At 38.5% G+C, this 27,343-nt stretch overlaps 1 protein-coding gene across 3 annotated transcripts in view; it reads left to right on the top strand.

Moving 5' to 3' along the window:
• The first annotated feature begins 270 nt into the window (after positions 1 to 270).
• dyrk1b (dual-specificity tyrosine-(Y)-phosphorylation regulated kinase 1B) overlaps positions 271 to 27,343 on the top strand; it is a 70,062-nt gene continuing 42,989 nt past the window's right edge. The window contains exons 1-2 of one of the 3 annotated variants that reach the window (XM_032558171.1): positions 271 to 674; positions 4,461 to 4,585. In XM_032558171.1, coding sequence (XP_032414062.1) covers positions 4,567 to 4,585 — 19 coding nt within the window. In that variant the 5' untranslated portion in view covers positions 271 to 674; positions 4,461 to 4,566. Of the gene's footprint in view, positions 675 to 4,460; positions 4,586 to 25,296; positions 27,220 to 27,343 lie in introns of those variants that run through there. The other 2 variants (XM_032558172.1, XM_032558170.1) reach the window with 2 other exon arrangements.

The following is a 27,343-nucleotide window of genomic DNA, read 5'->3' as shown; positions in this document are numbered from 1 at the left end:
CCTCTCCTTTGACCGATATTTCCATCAGAGGGGCTGGGCAGACCAGGGTTAGCTGTACCTCTGTCCGCTAAACTACAAAGTGCTATTTCATTGCGTTTACAAGACTGATCCTTCGGCTGTGTTGCTGTCAAGCATTATGCCCTGTGCGGACTGTCTCCAAATTCCAATGGCAGTATTTTATTAGACAGCTAACATGCTAGCTACTAGCTAGCTAGCTAATGTTAGCCTTTTTTTTTTTTTTTTTTTTTTTTTTTTTTTTAACCTTTAAACCAATAAGAAATCGGACGTGGTCATCAATGAAGATCATTTCTAGCTGTTCTCACAAAGTGGCCTCCTTTGGATGTCAGATTAAGTTTCGTTAAAATAAATGAAGTGTGTAGACTGAAGGAGCTGTCGGTGGTAGAGGCGGTGGGCAGCCCACTGGGCACCAGTAGCTGTGCGGCGCCGGCAATAAGTCCATGTCCAGAGTGATCGCTAGCTGCAGAGACAAGATAACACACTTGCGTTGGAAACAAACATAATTAGGATCATAGCAAAAATAACAGCTTTATACAATTTGGATTTTGACTGGTAAATACTGACCCGGAGGAGGGGGCTCGGTTCGTGTGAACGAAGGAAGATTGGGGTTCCGAAGATGGCTGCTCCACGGAACTTGGTTCGACACACTACCTGAGGTAAGAATCTGAGGGTCATTGTATGTCTTGGATGTGTAAAGTTGGCTTGACTTGTAGCTGTGCTGCTGTGTGTCAGAGGCTGGCCGGCCAGGCGGTGGGGAGAAAACGGTCATCTGTTCCAGCCAACCGGCCTCGTGTCACCATTAGGCTGTCGCGGCAGGGCAGATGGCTTAACATGGGCAAGCTTTAACACAACTGGGGTGTTCAAGTTGATACTCTGATCATGTCAAAAGGGCACGAACGTTTTATTGGAAATAGACGTTTCAGTGAGAGGCTGGTCATTTCCTGTGGTTTTGCAGCAATGCCCCAAATCATGCATTCGCAACCCCATCCTCCTGTTTCCACGGACAGCGGTCCGAAAAGATCATAAATGGGCTCATAGGTTTGTGCGATCTGAGCGGCATTCAGCGGCGCTGCCGTTGCGACGTGCAGTCAGTTAAAGTACTGGCATATGGAGACAGATGCCGGCGGAAGAAAAGGGAGGGAGATGAATGAATGTGGCGCCTTTAAACCAAGACGTGTTGACAGAAAGCGGTGCATAATTCACTTGATATGCTCGTTTAGCGTTAAAGCACACACAGTATGTTATGTCTTGGTCCTTATCTGCTTATTGGACATCCATAATTTTACCTTTCATGGCAGCTAACGTTAGCCGTTAGCCTAGCTACCGCATCAGCCCATCCCCTACCCTGCCCGGGAGAACTGGGAAACAGGACTGTTGCCTGGAGATGGCTACTCCCAGTCAAAGTGCAGAACGACCAGAACCGACGCTAATGTACGTCTGGAACCAGCAGAACTTGACATATTTTGTTATCTAGCTCTTTCCCTTTCTGTTGCTTTTTTGAAAAACTCATTGTCTGACCGCTATTGAACATTTTAAAGTTGGGTGTTCACGCTTTTTGAGTTTTAAATGGCCAATGGTCGAAGTGTTTTTATGTATTCTTTAAATGTTGACGTTTCTCTGGATCACCAGGTTATGCTGCTTATGCCACTATGATTTTTGGGTAAATAGTTTTTTTTTGTGAGCATCTCATCAGTTTTATTCCTTCGGTTACTTAAATCTTAATTGAGATTAAGCCATTTAAAATATTAACATTTATGTCAATTGATTCTTCTGAGTTGTAGTTTCAAAATGGAGTAACAAGTACTAAATGTTGCTCTATAAACCTCGGGATATTTAGTGCTTAGTTAAAGTATTTTGTGTGCAATAAGTCTAGAAACCTGTTTTCATTCCATGTGGGGAGGCCTTTCTTTTATTGTGTTATATGCAGTTTATACTGTTTTGGCCCTGGTCTTTGAAACAGGGTGTAGAGGTGTCTGGTGGCAAAGCATAAAGGGAGCAGATGGAAGCATCCAGTTCTGCAGCTGGGTCTATAGATCAACCAGCTAGTAGTGCTTAGCATGTACATATGCACTTTTTTCACTTCTGATACTGATATGTGGTTTAGTATTGGCCGAAACCAATCCCATACAGAAAAATAGTACCGAATTGATTTAAGATGTTTCTTTATTAAAAACAGACAGATGTCCTGAATAACAAATTTATTTGCTAACTTGGGGGTTACTAAGATGACCGAGAACGTCTTGGGATGTCAGTAAGCTTGAAAAAATGATCAATATAACACTTTACATTGAGGAACGTATTCCTTTAGGCATGAATCACTTCGATCACATCACTACTTCTGGCTTTGTTTTCTTTCCACTTGTATCTTTATGGTGGATGTTGTCATCTCTGAACTAGCTTCTTTTTTTTTCTTACACCCGTTACCGGCTTGGGGTGGACCGGGGTAAAACTAACTGCCCCTTTGTAAATGAGTCATCCCGCACTTATTTTGGCATGCCGGACGGCACGAGGTGTTGGGCGCTCTCCTTTACAAACTCTTTTCAAAATAAAAGCGCACTTGCGGTTTATGTTTGATTCACACTTTAAGCTTATTTCCAGCGGCTATAAAAGTTTAAAGCTTTGGGTTTATGCATTTTCAAAATGAAAATCTGTATCTGAAAATAGATTAAAATATATTGTGTAAAGAAAATCCTGTAATCTCAATCAAAATTGGTGATATTTGACAGGCAAAATATCTTTCTGATTCCATAAGCAATGTGTTACCAGGGGCTTCTCTCACTTCAGGGTGACAGAGGGACACCTCTAGAAAACACAGTAAATGTCATCCATATCTAATGTCTAATTTCAAAATAAGAGCCCATCAAAATAAGACATTTTTAGTGTTTTTCCCTAAGTTGCCGTGCTTATTGCTGGAAGAACTCTGTTACCAGTGGTGTGCTGATCGATCAGCCACTGATCATAATCTACGGATTCCCATGAAAAAGTATGATCGGTCATTGCAGAGCGCTGTCTCTTGTTGTCGATCACAAAAACTGATCACCTGCATCTCAGACTTCGCAACCTGCAGAAGCCAGTGCAGCATATCTCTCCTTTTACTTCACACTGCATAAGCTCATGTAGTGTGGAAGTTTATCTCTCTGAGAGTAGGGTTGCCACCTTTCAGAATTTAAAATGGGGACGCCCACCACAGCGCATGTCGCCCTACTCTCATGGGGTAGGATGTGTTTACAGTGATGGACATAATTTTATGGCAGTGTTCTTTGTAAAAAAAAAAAAAGTGATCCATAGAGCAATCATTCATACATAGAGGTTGATTAGAGTACTCAAATTGTCCTTCAATCAGAGTAGTATACCTTAAACACATTTATTTAAGCAAGTGTAAAGTCATTTGTAAACTACTCAAGTACTGAGTAACTGATTCTAACACCTGATTTAATATTCAAGATGTATCCCCAGATAACCAAAAGTATAAAAGTTATGTGAACATTCTGCATTCTCAATGTATTTATACAAATAAGGAGTTAGGTTTGGAGTCTAGGTCAGATTTACCACAGGGGTTGCGGTAGTCACTGTTTTTTTATGGCGACATTTAAAAAGAATGAAACAAAAAAAACAGAGCAATATATTTCATCATTTGATATATTAAGTGAGCCAAAGAGTCTCCAGAGACACAGGTTGCAGACCCCTGATCTAGAAGATGGAAAGTGTGATCCTATCTTCATACAGCAGCTAAAAGTGCAGCACTATAATTTTTTAAAATTTTTTACCCCTCCAGGGGGTCTTTTGTGAGCTCTAGCGGGAGTCGAACCCGCGACGGCCATGTCGAGGACTGAAGGCCTCCAAATATGGGTCGCGCTGACCCCTACGCCACCACGGCACGCCCAGCACTATAATTTTTAATTCATTGTTAAAGTAAAATTGTGAAGATTAAAAAAATCCACCACTGAATATTAACAAAACACATTTATTTAGTATAATTTCTATGGCATCCCTGTTGAGCACTGCCTAGAACCGCCCGTGGGCTGCAAGTCTGTGTCTGGTGCATTAATAATACATTAAATGACCACTGAACACTGAATTCATAAAATATACCAATGTTTCAAAATAAAACACACAGAAAGCATTAACAAACCTTTTTAAAGTATGAAATATTTATGTATTTACTGTTAATGTATTAGTATGACTTGTTCTTTAAATGGCCATTTATATGATTTTGACTGATACTATTATATATTAAATAATAGTAATAAGCAAATAATTAAACCATGATAGTCTACTAAAAGCATAATAAGAAATGAATCAGTCGTAGCTAAATGTTCTGTACCATTTTGACCTGAGGAGATGATTGAGGGATGAAGAAACGCTGATGTCTGGTTCTTTAGGTTCTGATGGGTCTGCAATGTTTCTCTGCTGATCCATTCTGTCTGATTGCTGGGTTTCAGACACGTGACCCGGATGACGCATGAAATTCAGATGGGGGTCAGGAAGTGGATTTCTCTGGTTCAAAACGGAGCAAAATGGATCACAGCGAGTACGCTAATGCCCTAAATGGGCTGGGACAGACGAGGTATCTTGAAAAAATACACATATATTTAGGATATGATCCATATTGTCTTAGTAAAAAAGACTTGTTAGAGTTGGGTACCCAGACAGGTCAGTGCTCCATCACAGGACCACACTGGCGCTTCAGAGTCTTCTGTAAACCTAACATGTACTGTATGTTTAACTGTGGCAGCATTGTGCAGAAAAGCCACACATTCCAGGCAGGTATGAGCAGGGATTCAAACATCACACATTGTATCTGAAGTGACTGTGCTTTTCACCACAGCAGGGTAAAGTTGTAAGTTTGTCATAAAAAGCTTTTTGTTTTTGTTTGCCTTAATACATTCTATATGCACGATCATGAACTTATGTGCTGATAAAATCACTCTGGGTTTAAAAAGAAAAGATTTCCTAGTCAGCTGTAAGAGCAGAAAGGGTTCATTCATAGTGATGGCATGCCGTCGACAGTTAAAACGTGGACAAATTGGATGTGGGGAATGTACTGTATATGTCACCCCTCTACACAAACTTATTGCATTTTTTGTTGTTGCAGTTTGTGATGAGTCTTGTCTAGTTGAGATTATCCAGCCTTAAGTTCGGCCTCATGCATCGGCTGCATTTGAGCCTCTTGTCTGTACTCAACCATTTTTGGTGCAATGTGAAATTCAAATGAAAGCATTTCATAGTACAATAGTGCAGTTTGGTCTGAAAGCCATGAAAGAGGCCAATTAAAAAACATAACAAATGACCCAAAAATCTTTCCTTTAGACACAGTCTCCTCTGTGACATGGAAAGCAGCAGCCAGTTTAAGACTCTCTCATTACAGAGCATTTTAGTTAGTTACTCTTTTTAAAGAATGTCTTTGTCTCAAGTATAACCTGCTGTTGTGTTCAACATAATTAGCCAATATATCAGTGTGGCTCTAATATACATTTCCTTACTGGTTAAAAACCCAGAAACACAGCCAAGTTCTGCTGCTGAATACAGAGAATCTTTTCAAAATGAATGTTTCAAAAATGTGGTACACCCAAAAAATCAAGATCTATTCCAACTGAGTTCCTGAAATTTAAGAGGGCTGTAATTTCTTTATTGAAACAAGTCTTTAAAATTCACACAAGAAAACATATCAAGGTATTCAGTTAATCTCAAAGCAGTCGCTGTCAGAATAATAGGAAACTGTGATAGTTTAAATTAATATAAAGGCCAATATGACTTGTAGTTAAATTTTTACAGAACTTCCATGTTTGATCTGGTTTTTTTTAATGGTAATGTCCTTCAACACTAATTTAGTGAAAGATGTAAAAGATCTGTTAGAATATTTTTGAAAATATTACAGTGGAGGAGTCACGTGATGAGGTTGTGGGTAATGGCAGCGCTGTCAGAGCTCTGAACCCCTGTCGACATTACTGTAAAATTAAACTGGTAATATCTTGTCTTAGCATATTACTCGACGTTGGTGATCATCTGAAGTGAAGCTGTTAGACAATATGGCAGTTAGTCAGAAAAAACAAAGTGTACAAACGTGTCTACCAAATGTTGCTGCTGGAGAAGCAACGTTGCTAACTCTGCTAGCCAAGAAGAAGGCCAGAAAACAGATATTAACGGCTTGTTCACTGAGATTGCCAAGGTTGGGACGACAATAAATGTGTTGAGCAGCTCTGGGAACAAATGGAAGACCAAGAAAACGGGGCTCGTCGAAAGAACATCAGACTGGTAGGACCAAAAGAGGGAAAAGAGACTGGATGTGCTTTGTCTGAATATCTGCAGAAAATATTTTCACATGGACTAGGGCTGATGGGAAGTGAATATGCAATTGAACAATGCCACCGGAGCCCTGGGCCTCACCCTGGTCCTAATCAACCTCCACGATTCATAGGTGAGGCTTCTCCGATACACAGCTTGAGAAAAAATACTACTAGCTACTGACAAAAAGAAGGGGTGTCGTTTTTTGAGGATATGACCCAGGATCGCTCTGCAAAGCATAAACTGTTCTTCCCGATAATGAAAGAGCTGTGGCAACACAAGGTGAAGCACACACTGGCCCATCCAGCGACGCTGTGGTTCACATGGAGGGGACAGCAGCTGAGCTTTACTGATGTGCAGGAGGCGGAAACTTTCATCCAAGAGAATATTAGGAACGTGGAGGACGGCGTCGAACCAAAGGGACAAATGGAGCGAGTTGAAAAGAGGAGAAATGATTATTTCGGACGGGGGTTGGGGATCACCGGGGTGCTGTCTGGACATAGTCTGGAAGAATAGGCATAGTGTTCAGAACCAGATAAGATCAGACTTTGCTGTCAGCAGGGCTTTTACACTATGTTCATGTTTAGAATAGTATTTTTTTTTTTTGTTGAACTGTTTTGAAAAATGTTCTTAAAAATGTGGGGGAAAATTGTTGTATTTAGAACTGCACCTTGTGCAAGATATCAATGTATGTTTCACAGTAGTCTTGTTTTTCATTTAGATAAAAATGGGTAGATGGTCTGTTAATATTGTAACCTTGAATATTAATGGTTGCAGTACGCTAATTAAAAGGAAAGAAGTCCTCAGTTACCTTAAGTTCATAACAATGATATGGCTTTTATACAAGAAACACATTTTGGGAATGAGACAGAGGCTTTTAACGTGAGTGGGTTGGGAAAGTGTTTCATAATTCTGTATCCAGCAAAAATCAACTTAATTTTGTGTTATTGCAAGAGTACACAGACCTGCTGGACGGGCGATATACCTCCACATAAATAGGGTGATGATTACAATATGCAACATTTATGCCCCGATTAGGGAAGATCCAAATTTTACAACCAACATTATTAATAAACTAGATACTTTTGATGATCAGATTGTGATGGGAGGAGATTTTAATCAGGTTCTAGATGAGTAAAGATAGGAGTGGAGCCAAGGCATATCCTAATACTAGAAGTAACTCTGCACCAGTGCTTTTAAAGGAGGAAATCAGGTTAGTTGATATTCGGAGACTGATACCTCCATTGGAAAGGGAATACATTTTATTCACACTCCCATAAAAATGACTCCTGGATTGGTTATTTTTTAATTTCTGGGTCAAATGTTAATTTAGTTGTGAACTGCGAGATAGGCGTGATAGCCCTAACACAGTGTTTCCCAACCCTGGTTCTCAAGGCACACTGTCCTACATGTTTTAGAGGTTTCTCTGCTTTAATGTGCCTAATTCAACTGATTTCAGTTCAACAAACGCCTGTTAATCAGTCATCAATTGAAATCGGCTGGACTGAAGCAAGGAAATGCCTAAAACATGCAGGGCAGTGAGCCTTGAGGACCAGGGTTGGGAAACACTGCTCTAACAGACCATGCTCCAGTGGAATTCCACATAGATTTACAAGTTGATGAAAACAGTTGAGGCAGATGGAGATGAAACTCTAATATATTGCAGGATGAGCAATTTGTGGCAACATTAAAAGATAAAATAGTTTGTTCTTTTTTTTCTCTAGATGATAATATTGGAACTTAAATTGATTGGGTACTGTGTGGGATGCTTTAAAGGCTTTTGTTGGGGGTAAATGTTTACAGTTCAAAAAAGTGAAAGAAGACAGACTCTGGAGAAACAGATAAGTGATTTGGAAAAACAGTTGGTAGAAAACTGAGGAGAGTAGGTTTACAAAAATATGCCAATTAAAATTTAATCTTCATGAAATTTACAATAAAAAGGTGGCGTACTCCCTGTGTAGGCTTGAAACAAATTATGAAAATGAAAAAAAAACAAAACAGGAGGGTTATTTGCTGGACAACTTAAGCAATTAAAAAGGACAATAAACTGATAACATCTTCTGAAACTGATATAGTATTTAAAATGTTTTATGAGGAATTTTATAAATCTGAAAACATATCTAGTGCAGAGTCCCTTTTTTTGACAAAATGACCATACCAAAAATCATCCAAGAAGAAGAAAATAGACTAGAGACACCTATAACAGAGGCTGAAGTTAGAAAAGCTATTCCCAGTATGTAAACTGCAAAATCAGCTGGTATTGATGGCTTTACAGCTGAATACTCATAAATTTGTGGATATACTTGCTCCAGTTGTAACTGAAGTATATCTGGAGGCTCTTCAATATGGCACACTCCCAGAAAGTTTTAACCATGCTATAATAACACGTCTACCAAAAGTTGACAAAGATTTGATGGATCTAGTTAACCACAGACCTATAAGTTTTCTATAAAGTGTTGTCAAAAATTCTAGCCACCAGATTAGGTGTTGCCACGGATTGTTCATAAAGTTCAGGTGGGGTTTATTAAGCATTGATCATCAGCTAATAACATGAGAAGACTGTTGCACCTTTTGTGGGACAATGGAAAGAACAAGAATCCTTCAGCTGGTGTCACAGTGCTGTTCATCAAATCTGTCAACGTCATCAGAATCATTACTGTCCTCTTTCAAAGCTGTAGCCATAACAACAGACTGATTTAGTTGTATCAGAGTTAATCTACTGTGTTTAAAGTATAGGGATAAATATGCAAATATCAGACCACTACTGCATCCACTATTGAGTAGCTTAAAAAATCTTTAGCGTGTGAGTATGTTGTCCTATGTCTCAAAAGGCCTGACTGGAGACCCTGAGGATGGATGGTGGTGCTAGATTACAACTAGGTGCTTGGGGATAAATCAGTTTTATTGATTAATTGAATGTGCTGTTATTTAAGATTTTAATGTTTGAAAAATCTGGATTTTTTTTCCTTTGGCTTCCATAGTTCAGAGTGATATTGGTCTGCCCAGGGCCTGACATCTTGTTTTACTGCTTGTATTTATTTGAACTTTAACTTCAGGTCAACTCCCGAATGGATGATGGAAATAAAAGCAAGTTTTTGAAAGTACTTTCTGTCTTTTGTAAGTTTTTAAGAAAAACAGCAAAAAGTAGAACCAAAAAAGTAAATTAAAATCAGATTTGGTATGAGAAAATTAGATCTAATTTTGAGGCTGTACTGCTTGAGCCAGAGCTCAGTCTGACTGAAGGAGCAATATTCCACACAGACTGCAGTTGCCACAAAACATTTCTGCAACAGGTTTCTCTTGGCAATGTTCAGAGAAAAGAGAAACATTGTAAGTACTGTTCTTCTGGTTGCTATTTATCTTCAGTGCCTCCTTTATTATCCCATTTAAGATGACTAAAAAGATTAAGATTTAAGATTTTTCTCTCTCACCTGAATGCACCAGATTGAAGACACAATTGACATGACACTCATGTCAAATTCACCCATGTGGAACTGTAACTCCAGTAGAACCAACCTCTAGCAAACAAACACGGCTGTAATGCTGGCGGTAGTGATGCTCGCACCGTTAGTCTACACATTTAGTCAGGCATTTTTGCCTCATCAGCCAACATTAAGGCAAAGAAGATGGGAATAAAAAGTTCAGATGAAGTACATCAAGTCAATGAAGGAGAAGAATTCTTGGCTAATGTTCTATTTAGATCTTAATTAAGTTTAGGTAAAATTAGAAATAACTGTAGAACCTGCTTTGTGTTTATATTTTCTATCCAGTTAATATTAACCATCTTCTAAACCTTCAACCTGTATGTTTGAACCAATCGCAACAAAATTGTTAAAGATGGTGTAGTGACTTGTCCAAAAACCTAAAAGATTAAACTCAAGACTTAAGGTGATCAAAGCAAAAGTGAATGCAACTCAAATAGAAAACTCAAAATTGTTTGCTTGGATACAGTTCCAAACCTGTATGAAAGCTTCTTTTCTTGTGTACAATTCTCAAAAACATGTATGTCGTCTTTCTCCATAGTAACAACTTTGTTGAAATACAATTCATAAATAGTTGAACTGCTCACATGACCTCTGTCTTTGCCGAACAACTTATTCTGCATTAAATTAGCCTGTTTTCAGAATTTCCTTCATTCCTTTGGAGGACTGATCCTGATAAAATTGGTAATAAAAATACTCTGTGGCTGGCTTCATCAAGTAATTAATGTGACAAATACTGCATCCAAAAATAATAAATAAGGACTTTCCGGACTTAGACCTTGGGTCTTGATGTAGACTTGGAGTGAATGCCCTCTCACCAGGCTCTCTTCCACTCTCCTTCTCCCTTTGTCACTTCACCACCTGGAAAGAGTCAAAAGCAAAGAGAACACAAGGAAAAGAAAGAAATCTGGAGATGTAGGAGAAAACATGAGGGAAGAAAATACAAACAGAAAATATTAGAGAGAAAAAACAAATCAATATATGATTAGAAATGGTAAGAGTTAAAAAATAAAGAATATGAAAATTAAATGTGACAATAATTAAAAATATTGTGTTAAACACAGAAAATGAACAAATTGGTAAATTAATAAAACAATAAGATCGGAAATAAATAATGATAAAGTTAAGTGAATAAGTTTGAAGACAAACAAATATTACTTTGTCACACTGCATAAGATAATAAGTTTGCAAATTTTGCCAGTACCAGTTGTCCATACATTTCATGTTCACATTGCATAAGTAGCTTAAACCTTCATGTCTATGAATGTGGGGATGAATGGGTGAATGAGGAGCATCATCTGACCTGCAGAGCAAAGTTGATATTTTAGCATCTGCTAATTTTTTCAAATGGAGCAGCTGGTTTCAGCTCTGCGTTGAGTCCAGGGATTCCCAAACTTTTCCATGCCACGTCCAGCCAAACAGCATTAGCTTCTGGCCAGGGATCCTCTTTGCAAACCCACATACAATGCTACAAAATATGTAAAGAAACATTCATTTTAGAACTTTTCCCCCCTTTATATATACTATTCAGTAATTATTGCGTTTATTTATCATAAATGCTGCCTCGTTTCTTCTAATCTCAGTTGGTAATGAGTTCCAGGGTTTCTCCCAGTGTATTGTAAGCCTGGAGACCTCCAGGCTTTACCTGTCCACCTGCCAGGCAAAGTGTTGCTTATTTTTATTTTAAAAAAGAAAGGGGGGATAATTGGGATTTAACAGATGTGCAAAAAAATGACATTTATTTTTTGAATTTTGCATTTATTTTGATTTGCTGTTTTTAAGACTATAGTTCTATGTTTATGCATTAACAATGCCGTCCATTAACATATAATTACCCAGTATTTACACTTCCTGTCAACTCAACATTTTTTAATACAGAAAACACGGTGGCCTGCTGGTGGAACAACCTGGCACCCTGACCACAGGCCTTAGCAAGTTTTCTGGGGAAAACCTGAGGTCTGTGGTGGAATGTTTTATGAGGTAATATGACTTTTTTAATCTGATGTTGATGTCATAATGCCAGTTAAAAAAATGTCCACCACAGTTCCCTCTTTTGATAAGAAAATATGTAATATTGTTATAGTAATCCCATCACATTTTATTTAATCCCCACAGTTGAGGTTTTTTGCAGCAGCGTTCTGAACTTGTGTTTTTCTGCTGGATGAAGCCACTGAGAACTTTGGCCTGTTTGCTTTTTCCTCAACATAGAATGTAAACCTTCTGTGTTTACGGAGTATAAAGAGTGTTTAAATTGTGTCCTCTCACAGTAGATGGTCCCTCAGACTGAGCCAGGCTCTGCTGGGGGTGTCCTCCCTGAAAATGAGTTTTCCACTGCACTGTCATCACATGCATGCTCAGTATTAGGGATTGCTCCAGCATCGTCATCCCTCAGCATCCATAACTGCACCTCCTCCACTGGTCTTCAATCACAAGGTTTCTCCTAGGGTTAGGGGCTCAGCTCTCTACTCTTCATCCTGTAAATGTTACCCCTCTGTCCCATCATCCGCAGCCATGGTCTCCACTTCCACTGCTATGCCAACAATGTCCAGCTCTACATGTCCACCAAATCCATCACAACTGCGTCTCACTGAGATAAAATCAGGGATGTGTTTAGGCTTCCTCAAGTTTCATCAAAAAAATATTACCCGTCTCCACCCATCACTCCCCTTCTTGGCTGCTGAAATTCTCATGTGTGCCTTCATCACCTCCAGACTTCACTACTTTAACTGCCTTCTTTTTGGGTCATCATTCAAGGTTCTAAATAAACTCCAACACACCCACACCTGCTCCTGTGAGCCTACCACCCCAGTTGTCCAGAAGCTGCATTGTCTCCCTGTCTCAGTGCATCCATTTGAAAGCCGTCCATAGCTAAGCCCCATGCTACCTCACCAACATGCTCCACCGTCCGTCACACTCTTTCTCCCTCCGCCTCCGCTCCTCTGATGCCAACATCCTGTCTCCACCACTAAGAGCCGAGCACTGGACCTGGGTGACAGAGCCTTCTCCATAGTTGCTCCCACTCTCTGGAGTTCTCCCCCCAAACACATCAATGACTGAACAGACCTATCAACATTCAAATCATATCTTAAAACACACTTTTCAGAATAACTCTTAATGTATGATTGATGTTATCAATGATGTTATGATTTTCATGTGTTTTTAATGTCCAGTGATGTGTATTAATGTTTTTTTCCTTTTTTGATTTTGTTTGATGTACTTAAGTACATCACTATGTACATCATTATGTACAAGCACTTTGTATTGCCTTGTTGCTGAAAATGTGCTATATAAATAAAATTACCTTTACCTTTAAGTGTTCTGTTTGTAATTTTGCTTCATTCCTGTAAAGTGTCTTTGAGTTTTAGAAAGTACTATACAAATGAATTATTATTATTAATTGCTCAATGGTGATAACTTTCAATTGTCATCACATGTTCATTTAGGAGGAGTTGCAGCAAAGTCAGTGCAGTCAGCTGAGCTTGCTTAGATAAAAACCTTATCAATTGACATATAAACTGAACTTGACTTTAGTATTTTCATAACTAGGGTCAAAATGGAAGCATGTCATTGAATATGTCAGTGTGACTGTATTAAACTGACTGTACACATGGACACAATTATTGGTCTCCTCTATTAATGAACAAAATGTCCCCTCTGGTCACTTAGATTGAAACTGACAAGTAATTAAAGTAACATACTAATGAAACGTACTGAAAGTTAAATCAAAATCAGACATTGCAGTGAGACTTCCATACCTGTCCACAGACATTCTGGTCCAGTCCTGGTGGACAAATTGCTCCAGATGTTTCAGCTCCTTCCATTGATGTTCTACAGGATTTAGATCAGGTCTCATAGAAGACCAGTCCAGAATAGTCCAGTGTTTTGCTGTCAGCCATTCTTTTGTGTTTTTAGTTGTGTGTTTTGTGTGGTTATCTTGTTGGAAGATCCAGGACCTGCCACTGAGAGCAAACTTTCTGACTCCAGGCAGCACATTTCTCTCCACAATGCATTAATAGACTTGAGATCTCATTGTACACTGAACAGATTCAAGGTACCCTGTACCAGATGCAGCAAAGCCACACCAGAGCATAACCGAGCCTTCTCTGTGTTTCACAGTGAGGACAGTGTTCTTCTCTTGATCTGCTTCATTTTTGCGTCTGTGAACATAGAGCTGATGTGCCTTGCCAAGAAGCTCCAGTTTTGTCTGATCTGTCTCATGGACATTTTCCCAGAAGCTTTGTGGTTTGTCAACATGTATTGTGGAAAATTTCACCCTCACTTTTTTATACGTTGTTTTCCTCCTTGGTCATCTGCCATGACCTTTACTTTGGCTCAAACAATGATGGAAAACCTGATGTATGCGATCTTACTCTAACGTACCTTGACCTTGGAGTTCACCTTTAATTTCTTTGAAAGTTGTTCTGGGCTCTTTGGTCACCATTCATTTCATCCTTCTCTTCAGTTTTCCTCTCACAACCAGGGAGGCTAGCAACAGTCTAGTGGCCCTGTAACTTCTGAATAATCTCTGCAGCTGTAGTCAGAAGAGCATCAAGCTGCTTGGAGACGCTCCGATAGTCATTACCTTTAACAAGCTGCTCTATGATTATCTTTCTATCTTTTCTTCAGGCCTGTTTCAGTCATTTTTCTTTTGTCTGATTTCTCTTTTAATTTTTTATTTATTTTTGATTTTGAACAGTTTTAATTTCTTTCAGTGACTTTTGTGGGTTTTTCAGTCATTAACAGAGGGGTAGCAATAATTTTGTCCATGTGTGTATTTTTCTGTACATAAACTGTGTCAAATGTTTGTTGTGAATAAGCTCTCTATAAATAAACAGAATTGAACTGAACTATCAATATGTTGATGTGCAAAACATTTTGCAGTATTGTTTACAAATGTAAATATATTTCAGTAAAAGTGTAAAATAATGCAAACCATCTTCACCGTACTGCATGCCATCACTTCTCTATTTTGCAAAAAAGCCTAAATAGAGCCAGCCACACACAGTGCCTGATAGGCCAGTGTATTGGCATTTTAAACTGTTTGCTTAATATTGTTATTTTCTGTTCCTCTAAAACATTGTGAATGTTTTATTGACTAGCACTATGAACCAATTTGAATGGGAGCTTTTACGGAGACCAAGTCCTGCCAGTTTCACCATGGTAGCCCCCAAAGTTTCCTTCTTTTTGTTGATCTTTATTTTTTAAGTCAGAAGACAATGTTTAATTGTTGGCAGCATTATCTCAGCCAATGCACTCCTCCAGGAAGGTACCCCAGGTAAATAGAACACCAGACCAGGTGTAACTTCTATGGAGAGAGCCAGCCTTAGGTTCTGGCTGGACGGGGCCGCTGAGGGACCACCAGGACAGTCTGATCTCATTGGTCCGGTACCAATACTGCACCCTGTGCCAAAGCATGCAAAAATTTGAGATTTGGAACAGAATGCCCCTGCAATGCAATTTCAACATCTAAAATGGCGGACTGGTCTCAGGCATTTACTGCTACAGAGTCTAGCTTCAACAGAAAATAGATTTTAAATGTGCAGTAAAGGTATTCTTGCTTTCCAAAGTCATTGCTGGAGATATTTGGCTGCTCAAATGTGTTTTGTTATAACTTGCTGAATACAGAGAAAAATTCAGTGTATTTACACATGTAAAGTGTTGAAAACAAGAATGATTTCAACACTTTACATTTGAAAACAGTTTTTTTTTTTTTTTTACAACAACTTCCTCTGTGAATATTGCCATATTTCCAATGGCAACTTTTTATTGTATGATGGTTTTATCAAAAATACACATTAAAATGCACTAACATTCAATTTAATGCTATTATTCAGCTAAGTAAAGGTATGATTACATATTCACCTATTACTCAAAAAGAGCCATCTCTGCTTATGAATGGCTATAGAGACAAAAATGTAATAAATTCATAAGGATCACTAACATCAGTTTTCTTCCCCTGTACCCTGAGAAGAAAACATTTGTTTAAAATCATGATATCTCTAAAGAAAATAAGAACCAAATACCTTTTTCACACTCTCAAAAAATTTAAGAAATTCAAAATGATGTAAGAATTTTTTCCTGTAATAACTTTCTACAAAAGACATTCAAAATAAATATCAATTCTTGGGTGTTTTGAGACAACTCATCTTTTTAAAGTGCAACTTCATTAATGTTTTTACAAAGATTTTCAAAACTAGATCTTGAACAAGAAATTTAATCCGCTTCTAAGTTTTGATAGAAGGAAATTATTTAATACCCTGGCTAAATTTTTATTCACAAGTGCTGCTTTATAAAAATCACCTTTTTTTATTTTAAGTGAAATAATTTTATTTAAGGAAGTGCTTAAATGTTGCAACAACAAAAATGCCTGATCTTTATACCAGTAATAGCTTAGTTTCTTCTTACATTTGTAACATTTTTGTTTTACTTTCCTCACACTGTCAGTCTGTGTGACTCTTCTTTGCTCAGTTTATCATGTTTATCATGTCAAACTTTTTTGTTACTGTTTGCCTTGTTAGTATTTTCTTGGGATTTTCAATAAAGACAAAAGAGATTGCCATAATTCTGCCCTTTAAATCAAAATGTCACACGCAGCAAGGAATTGTGGGTAATATGCTTTGCTGAAGTTCACCTGGAAGCGTTTTTGAATACATTTGGTTTGTTTATTTATTTGTTTTAATATTACAACAATTACAAAAAAAACAATCTTTTTATATCTTGTTGGTGTGAGCGTACTGGCTCACAGAAAAAATGACATTTCTTATTGTTTTGTTTACAAGTTACAATTTGGGTAATGGAGGTTTGAACAAAATACTAAAAATAATTAAATAAAACAAATAACCACAATTTTTTTTTAAAAAAACACAGCCATGTTGGGGGGCTACGATCTGAAACTCTTAGGGGTTTGTTGTGTTTATGTTCTGCATCTTGCTCAGATATTTTCAGATCATTTTTAAGAGCAGTGATTGAGAAGGAGCATTTTGCATATTGACATTTATGAATATGATATTTTGTTGCAATGATTAAAACACTGATTAGAAATTCCAAATTTTTTTCTTTGACATATAAACCGAACTTAATAATTTGAAATGAGAAGAAATCCACATTTATGGCTTTTGAAGACAGAAAGTTATGAAACAGTTTCTATAAATGCAGTACTTCTTTACATTAATAAAATAAGTGTTTAGTTGTTTACAATTGAGTTTTGCAAAAACCATAATTCTCAAAATTAAAATTAAACCTCTTTCTTATAAACTCATTTGAAGGATATGTTATTAGTTATTTGAAAATGTAGTTCTTTATATTTCCTTGAAGAATTGGGAATTTCAAATAATTTGTCCTAATTTTAACAACTGTAGATTTGTTATAATTTTGTAAGGTAACTGCGCTGTTTGTTCTTCCTCAGTTTATGTTATTTATTAAATATTGATTCAAAAATATTTTCCTGCATTTTTTGTCTATAATGTCTACATAATCAACTTGAATCTTATGCAATCTTGGAATTGAGAAATTACATAAATTGTTTTTAACTTTAGCAATGTTATGTATTACTTTCTTGTAAGTTATCGCACAATTACTTCCATACTTATTAAATTCCTCCAAATTGAGAATATCACCATTTCTATCCAGTAAATGAGTAACTGACTAGATTTGTATATTCCACCAATCTTTCATAAATATAGATAGATCTCAATTCCGGTCCTCAGGCCCCCCTGCCCTGCATGTTTTAGGTGTTTCCCTTCTGTTACACAACTGGATTGAATCTATGGGTGATCAACAGGTTTCTGCAGCACTTGATGGTCATGCAATCATTTGAATCAGCTGTTCTGGAATAGAGGCACATCTAAAACATGCAGAGCAGGGGGGCCTGAGGACTGGAATTGAGAAGCACTGGCCTGGATAAAGATTCAGTTTTTGTTGATAATTTTCTACCAAACAACATCAAGTCTGTTTGAAGCAAATTGTTCAAAATCTTTCTACATTTAATATTGTGCTGTAGTTTTTTTCTTTCATTAGTATCTTTAGTAATTCAGATTCCTGAATACTTAGTCTCATTTTTAACTTGAATATTGGAAATTGAAGATTCAGAACAGTTGTGAATGTTCATAATTTCACATTTATTTATATTCAGCTGCAGCCCTGAGGTTTGAGAGAACAACTCTGTTTCCTTTAGAGTTAAAGGAATGTGTCCTTTATATTTTAATAAGAGGGTTGTACAGTCTACAAATTGGCTTACGACTATTATCTGGTTATTTATTTCCAATTCTTTGATATTAGCTTTTTTAATTGTTATTGCTAGTAATTCCGTGACTATAATAAACAAGAGAGGCAACAAGATACTCTGCTAGAGAAATACAGCTGTTAATATTGGTATTTAACATAATAATCAAATCAAGAAACCCATTTCCAAATCCAAAGTATCTCAACGAGTTAACAATTAATTGATGTTCCACAGAATCAAATGCTTTTGAAAATCTAAAAACAACATAAAAGTATCTTTTTTTTATTAACTGACTACAGTCCATAAGGTCCAGAACCAGATTGTGTTTGTCTAATTAGTTTAGGTAAACCACTTTTTAATGTTATTGCCAAAACTTTTGTAAGGATCTTGTAGTCTGTGTTCAACAATGTAATAGGCCTTAAAATATTTACCTTTTTTTCCCAATCTTTTTCAGGCCTTTGGGATTAGTTTAATTATGCCATGTTTCATAGTTTCCATGAGTTTCTTCCTGTTGACACACTCTTCTATAGCCTGAAACATCAAAAGTTTTAAATTCTCCCAGAAACATTCATAACTTTAGCTGTTATTCCGTCTGGCCCCGGCGCAGTCAGGCGCCATCTTTCTTATTGTACTGTCACATTCAGACATTCTTAGCTCTACATCACAGATTTCCTTAAAGTTTTCACCAATAACAGGAAACAGATTTTCTACTTCATCAAAAAAAGATGAAATCTTTTGTTCTGTATGTGAAGATTTATAAAGATGACCAGTGGCGGCTGGTGGGGATATTTGAAGGGTGGGATAATATATATATATCATTTTCTTTTTCTTTTTTTAAATTCCAATGAGAGACCCATCCAATTTGAAACATAAGAATAAAACCTGCTATAGACAACCATAAAAAAGCAACCATGGAAACATACCAAAGACCAAGCTTGCATACAGTCTCTGCAGTTGTCCAAATGAATCCCCTGCATTAATTCCCCAACACTGGACACAATCACACTGATAAAATGAAATACAATATATTTTTAAATGAGGCCTACCTTATTTAAAGAGAAACTCACTCCAACGACTTTTCTGGGACGCAAAAAGGCTAAATAATCCAACTCGTTTATGCTAATATTGCTCGCCATCGTTCCTTCTCAGTCTACGCCAAACCACGCCCACACACATCGAGCTCGAGGAAAGTCCATCCTGATTGGATGAATCCTGTGACCCCGGGCTGGCCCTGAGGGGGCGTGGCTGGGCGCCTGTCAATCATTCTGAGCCGTGACAGACAGACAGTAAGGCTAAATGGGGCTGTCAGAAGTTAACCCTTTGGAAAGACCCCGGGATTTTCCCCAGGCGGTTTGACTTCAGATTTTTTGAAAATTTAACAAAATGTGACGCATTATTTATAAAATGTAGTTATTTTTTGGTAGTTATTTTTAATTTGTTTATTTTAACAACTTTATTGTAAATGTCAGGGAGGGCTTAGCCCTACTAGCTCACTTATACCAGCAGTCCCTGAAGATGACTGTAGAAATTAAATTCTTTGCTCATTCTTTTAGGCTCAGAACATTCCACTCCAATCATAAGACTATTAATTGCTTTCTTGTCCAAATTTAATTGAATGCTTTCTAATACTATATTTCAAGTATTCCCATTTAAGAATTGATGTTTCAATTAAATTGTCATTTGCTATACTTAGAATATGTTCCTTAATAAATTGATCAAATTAAAAATTTGTAATAAGTTTTGAATGAAATTCCCAGTATTACCCCTGTTTTAGTTTTTAATTGATAATGCAGTGATCAATTAGAAAATGTTCAATTTAAAAGGACAGTTTGCTTTCATTGTTTCTTTAACAATGACAGAGACTGTTATCTGTATTGCACCAGATAACAACCACTAATCAATACATGATCTACTTTGATCATTAGGTTTGTGCCAGGTGAACTGTTTGACTCCATTGTGTAAGATTCTCCAAACATCTGTCAATTTTATGTTATTAACAAATTCCTCAAGAATAGGATTTAGAGTTACTTTTACCAACATCGATTCATCCAATTATCTGGAGCCAAGTTGGAATCCCCTCCAACTACAACATGATCCATAGGGACATTAGCAATGAGCTCCATGATAACTGTTATTTCTGTTGTATTGATCATTAGTATACCCATAAATGTTTAGCAAAATTACTGGAACATTTTCAACTTCCAAAACACACAAACTACCCAATGTTTCATCTGCTTTTTCACTCAAAATCTTACCGGGTCCTCTGTAAAAGCAGATGGTGACTCCAGAAGATCGATTTGTCCCATGACTGCGACCAGAACTTCACGTCAGACACATCAGTTTGAGCTTCCTGTAAAAATGTTAGTGTGCTTGTTGTCCTTTAGAACAGCGGTCCCCAACCTTTTTAGTCGCGTGGACCGGTCAGCCCTTCGCAACTTTGCTGCGGACCGCGGGGGGGCGCGCTCCAAAATAAATGATCCGGAAGTAGTTCATTATTTCTTGCGTGGCCCGGTACCAATTGGTCCGTGTCTTTCCGTTTAAGTGAGTCCTCTTGTGTTAAAAGAAATAAAAAGAAAATTCAGTTTTTAGCTGAAAAAAGAACACATGAATACATGTAGAAAAAGGTTTAGGGACCTATATAAATCTCTTAACAGACTCAAAAGTTGTAAAAAAAAATTAATCTCAAGTCCACAGATAACTACTTGGATCCTCACCGTGGTATTCAATCTCAATAAAGATTGATATCTAATAAAGTGGCCAGTGACTGTGTATATATATATATCGGCCCTTTTTTAGGTACACCTTGCTAGTACCGGGTTGGACCCCCTTTTCCCTTCAGAACTGCCTTTAATCCTCCATGGCAGAGATTCAACAAGGTACTAGAAACATTCCTCACAGTCTGGTCCATAATGACATGATAGCATCACACAGTTGCTGCAGATTTGTCGGCTGCACATCCATGATGCAAATCTCTCGTTCCACCACATCCCAAAGGTTCTCTACTGGATTGAGATCTGGTGACTGTGGAGGTCATTTGAGTTCAGTGAACCCATTGTTGTGTTCAAGAAACCAGTTGGAGATGATTAGTCAGGTAGGCTGTAGTGTTGACATGATGCTCATCTGGTACTAATGGACCCAAAATGTGCCAGGAAAATATCCCCCACCTCATTGCACCACCACCAGCCTGAACCGTTGATACAAGGCAGGATGGATCCATGCTTTCATGTTGTTGACGCCAAATTCTGACCCTACCATCTGAATGTCACAGCAAAAATCAAGACTCATCAGACCAGGCAACTTTTTTCCAATCCTCTATTGTCCAATTTTGGTGAGCCTGTGTGAATTGTAGCCTCAGTTTCCTGTTCTTAGCTGACAGGAGTGGCACCTGGTGTGGTTTTCTGCTACTGTAGCCCATCCGCCTCAAGGCTCAACGTGTTGTACGTTCAGTGGTTATTTGAGTTACTGTTGCCGTTCTATCAGCTCAAACCAGTCTGGCCATTCTCCTCTGACCTCTGGCATCAACAAGGCATTTGTGCCCACAGAACTGCTGCTCACTGGACATGTTCTCTTTTTCTGACCAATCTCTGTAAACCCTAGAGATGATTGTACTAAACAATACTAATATTTTAACTCAGAAATCAATATTTGGTGGAATAACCATGAGGTCTTCAATGAGGTTCAGTGCAGTGGTCTCTTCATTTTTTCCAGAGCTATATATATATTTATGTGTGTGTGTGTGGTATATAGGTATGCATGTGTACATACATATGTAGGGGTGTGTGTGTATATATATATATATATATATATATATATATATATATGTGTGTGTGTGTGTTAGTAAGTACAATTGTACCTCCTAATTTTTTAAGGTAACTTTCTTCTGGCATTATAACTGTCACCATCAATAGGCCAGTCTTTTTTTAATTCCATTTGCCTGCGTCATTCTTTGCTCTTGCTTTCGGCTCTGTGGCACCACCAAGTGCTGAGAAAGAGAAGGTTATCTCCGTGTGTGAAGTGTTCCTCCACTTCTTGCTGAAAGCACCCTGCAGTAGTTGCATGGTAATTCTGCTCCTCTATCTTTCCTCTGCATCATGTTTACCTAGCAACAAGCATCACCCGCGGCTGGCCATTCTATTGGTCATTTGAAAACGCAAGGGGGACCAATGGCAGGGCTGTTGCCATGGTACAGTGTGTAGTTGCCGGGTGGAATTTTGCTGCAAGGCACGTGAGTCTCAGAGTCTGCTTGCCTCCTCCGACTGGGGTTGTAATCTCCACTGTCTGGCCATTAGTACAATTGAACGTGATTTAATAGAAGCCAATCAGTAAATCCATGAAGGGAAATGCTGATTTTTATTCAGTATTTGAGCCATAGTGTAATATTCCACAAAACATGGCTAAGATATCAAAATATGTTTTGTATTTTTCAGTAAAGAAAGCCAAAAATAAGTAATAATAAGGAAATTAAATATTTTATTAAATTAGTATAAAGAGCTGCTGTGACAGAGAATATATCCTTTAAAAAAGCACAGCTCCCAAAATCTGGTTAAACAGAAAGTGTTTGAAGATAAATAGCGCAAACTGCTGCTGATTGTGTTGAAGGTTTAATGACTGGAGGAGCCTCTGCACTGGGCAGCACTGCACTGTGGGTTGCAGCTCCTGGAAGCCTTTTCAGGTTAATTTGTTTAATTATGCAAAAATCCATTTACATTTCAATCTAAGTTTATATTTGTCTCTTTCAGTCTGTTACAGTTGGTATTTAATTGACATTAAAGTTTTGTGGTTTCTTTGAAAGCTGTTTTCTGAATAACAGCTGCAGTGTTTACCTATTTTGGGGAAAACTCCTCTATAGTTTCCTGTGAATCTTCTGTCATCAGTAACATACATGCATGTAGAAAAAATAAATATCTGCTGGGAGTCTATATATGGAGTCTAATGCAAATGTGAAACAGTGTGGTTATTGAAATGTTTCTTCTCATTTCATTGAAACAGAGTGTGGTCCTGACTGCTCTCTCCTTTGGCCAGCCAGCGTTCCTGGTGAATGTTATTCTGTTGGAAAACTCCCCTATCCAAAAGTGGAGTGACACTATCACAAATAATGATATTTCGTAAAATATCAACCCCATACATGCACTTCATGTTGACATTAATACATCAGTCAAATATCCCTTATTATTGAACTTCATATGAATGAATGTAAGACAAAAACAAAAAGTAGACTGCTGACATAAAATATAAATGTGGAACATAATGAACATTGTTTCATGTCAAGACTTAGTCTAGGCTGCAAACCATCTCCAGTCTAAATTTGGTGGATAGGAAGAGCCTCTTCTGAATGTGTTTCCTACCTTTACAGGAAACTGTTGGTGTTAGGGCTTCTTGTTCCAGTTTTTTAATATCTGCTTTAGTGATAATGGACAAATCTTCGAACCTATGATTGACTTGAGAGTTGCACTCTGTCCTGTTCTTTGAACACAGGACAACCTCATGTTTGCTTAGATCCTCCTTGAACCTTCCACACCTCCATCATACTGTTATCTGTAAATGCAGTACTTGAACTGATTTATTAAATACTTCTCATTCATATTTACTAATGTATTCCAAGGATAAATACACATATTAATTATAAATATAAAAAATATCCAGTGACACAGGCTTAATCAAAAGCCTTAATGAAAACAATAGTCACCAAGACTATTGTTTTCATAGTCTTAATGACTTTGAATTTGAGCTATCAATTCCAAAAATGAGAGCTCCAAAAAGCTATCATTTTTGGAATTTTATTTAAAATACAATTATATAGCTTTAAATACTGACCCACTGTTAACTGGTAGATTGGGGTGCTGTGAAAACAATTCTTTCAATCTACTCAATTACATTACATTCAATCTATATAATAATTGAGAAGAGTTGAGTTCAAAAATAAAAGCAGTAAAAAAGCTTTAGCTGAGCTAAATGCTTCTTTGGTGTCATGGGTTGAATTATTTTTCACAGTAGAGTATGATAAGAAATAAATTAACTTAATAAATTTGTTGATCAACAGCACATTCCTGAGAAAAACAAGGCTGGTTCTCACTGTCAGGTATTTGTTTGAGCGCATACTGAGTTGCAGTTGAGGGTGAGTGTTCCTTTAAGGAGTTGTCAGCTGGTTTATGACACCGCTGAGCTGTTCCCAGGCAGCATTGTGCCTGATTTAGATGGAATGCTCGGATAGCAACAGTAACAACTAGCTTTGGCTGGTTGGCGAGGAGAAGTCAAACATCTGAGCTGTAGAGTCACTTAGGAGCATGTGCTTGAGGAAGCTTTTTTCCTTGCTCTCCCCCACTCGCTGGCTCAATCTCCAGCCCCACCCGCTCTGTCTCCACGTCCTTCTTTCCATTTCTACCTAACATCTTCAAACTATTTCCGCGTCGCTCCTGACTCGCGCCGTTAAAACAGACATGGAGAACTGAGCTAAGAGCTCCTCCCACAAACCTTGCCATTACCCAATTACAGTAAGGGATGGGACTGTTTGCAGCCAATTGGGCAGGAGTTGCCTTACCGCCGGGTAGCAACAGGGCCATGGGAGGATGCGTGGTGATTGAAGGTAGAGGCTGTATCTAACCGAGTACATGGAAGTTTAAAGTCCTTTGAAAAACTACACAAAGTGAAACGCTGTTGGTCACGTGGACGCAACAATTTATTTTGCTTGTCTGTTTTGGCTAGCATTGGTCCTTTTGAGAAGGATTAACATAAAGACGTCAGTCTCTGTAACATACATGTGTTTGCAAGAGGGGGGCGGAAGGTTCAGGTTACAGAAGCATTCATACACAGCGGGCAACAACGCATTTGCAATTCAAAACTTTTTAATGTGTCTATTTTAAACAAAGAGAAAACTCCAGACTACAGCAATACAGAATATTCAGACCAAATCATCGTTTGCAGACTCTAACCGAATAGTGAGACGGTTTGATGATTGTTTAGAGTGTGAGGAAAGAGGTCGTCTATGCATGCTTGTATATAAAGTTCCAGTATATTTATCCCGCTGTTACTATAAATGGAGAGAACGGGAGAGGTTTGCTTGGAGCGGACTACTACAGCCAGATGGGGCCAGACCTCCCCTTAGCTTCGGTGTCCATGTCGCTTCATTTCCTCCGATTAGCATTAGTATTCAGTTTTGTGTGATCATTTTGTTAATATCGTTACTTTTTCTTTGGTGTCTGTGCTCCTCGATGTGACATGAGTGTTCAGTGAAGCTGCTTCATGTAGCGGCGCTCCGACCCCTGCTGTGGCCAGTGGTTCAGTCCTTTAGCAGGGTGGGGGAGCCGGATGGCAGAGGAGCGCAGATTCCGACTACAGCGGAGCAGGGTATGGGAAACGGGCGAGAAGCATGACTCCAAATCGCCCCTGTGATGGTTTCCACCTCGAGGGAATAAACTAACCGCCTCCGGTTCGGAGAAATACAGACATGTGCGGGCACTGAGTGCGAGGAAGACCGCGGGTTTTGACAGGAGGAGGCCCATAAAGAGGCTCTCTGACGCGCTGGACAGAAAGCTCAGGAAGTCCGGATTTGGTTTCTTTTGTCCCCCTTAAGGCAGCTCTGACATTTCTTTGTGAATTTACATGCGCGTGATTACCTCAAATCGTGAGTTTCTTGTGGATTTGTGTGATCTTTTTTCTTCTTTTTTTTTTTTTTGGTGAACTGAAAGTAGCGGCGCAGCGCAGCGGAACATTATGGCACAAACCAGTATTCTGGAATTCAACTTTTGACTCCCGATCTCTGGTCGGCTCATCTATCCAGGAACAGGAGTACTGTGTGCGACACGTCTTTCGTGGGGATCGTGAACTTTTCGACCTTTCTCTGTATCAGCAACAAGTTGCATCGGTTTGCTTTGTTTACAAAGGTTTATGCAACCGTCGTTCACAGCAACCTTCTGTGCAGTTTTGGAGACTACATTATTTCTGGGTTTTGGCGCAGAGTTTGAATGTGTGAATGAGATCTGAGTGAACTGACGCACACACACACCCACACGGAGCTCTGTTGAAGCGGGATTTGTGGCAGCAGCACCGCAGGGCTGTTTGGGTCAGCGGATTAATCCAATCGGTAACAGCTCTGTCCAGTGACTGGTCTCCCAGAAAGTCCCAGTAATCAGAGCTATTTTTAGGGTAAGGGATGGGGTAAAAGCAGGCAGCAGGAAACCTGACTCCCCCTTACCCTTTTCTCTTCCAAAACCTATTGCACTTGCTCGCTCAGCCCGTCTGGCAAAATGCAGGGCAAGCCTGGATAGCACTAGCCGAACCTAAAGCAAGTCAATGTCTTAAAAGAAAAAAAAACTGCAAAAATTTATCCCAAATTTCTACCATTGGTCTGTTTTTCTGTGGAAACCTAGTGACCATGTAGCCTTGGTAATTTGAGAGTTCTAGGAAAGTTTTATTCTGTAGGCTAAGGCTTCACGGACACATAATGCCTCCTCTGGATTGAAACAAAAATAAAGTTAAAAAAGAACTATGCTGTGTGCTAACCTGGACTAAACGAACATATCAGAAGCAACTAAAGACTATGCCTTTATACCTTGTTTGCTCTAATTCTTAATCACGCTAGAATAGCAGAACTTTGTTTTCCTGACTACCTGATAGACACCAGCGATCTGGAAGCTCCAGCCTGCAGACAGAATGCATGAAACTGCCGACTCCACCACAAAAAGCTAAACCTATAAGCCAAATATTTTATTTCCCTATAGTTCCCAAATCCACAGAGAAACAATATATATGTAGAGTGAGAGATCTATATCTATAGTGTAAATCCACGTAAAACAGAGATTACATCCTTTATATTTTTACTTCAGAGAGACAAGCTGCCTGTACACCTGTTGGTTGCCTTAGAAATAAGTCACAAGCAAACCGGGAGAGGAGAAAAACAAGCCAGAGAAGAAGGTGCCTTTGGACTGGTTGGACAGTTTCCCACCATTTCAAACTTGAGATGTTTAGTTGGATGTGAAGTGTTGAAGTGAACTCTGGGATTGGAAGACTGACTCTGCCCTCCAAGTCCTGCCTGTCTGTCTGCCTGTCTGTCTGTCAGAGCATTTCCACTGACAGTATTTCTCATCTGGATTGAACATTTGCCAAGCTTTCCCATGGTTGTCACGTCATCATCAGTGGACGACAAGACTGTACCTTCATGCAGGATGGTCCAATCGGAGCCTTGGATCACCTCTACTCTGCTTCGTAAGAACAAAAGTTAGTACACACACAAGTAACACACACTGAGTGACTGACACCATGTTCATTCTGTGCCATCATGCCAGGGCTTCATTGAATCCCGCCTTGTTACTGAGGAGCTGTTCTTTTTCTGAGCATAGGC

Source organism: Xiphophorus hellerii, chromosome 3 (genome assembly GCF_003331165.1).
Source record: "Xiphophorus hellerii strain 12219 chromosome 3, Xiphophorus_hellerii-4.1, whole genome shotgun sequence".
Lineage (NCBI taxonomy): Eukaryota > Metazoa > Chordata > Actinopteri > Cyprinodontiformes > Poeciliidae > Xiphophorus > Xiphophorus hellerii.
Note: the sequence above shows the minus strand (reverse complement) of the source record. Positions and strands in the feature narration are given on the sequence as shown.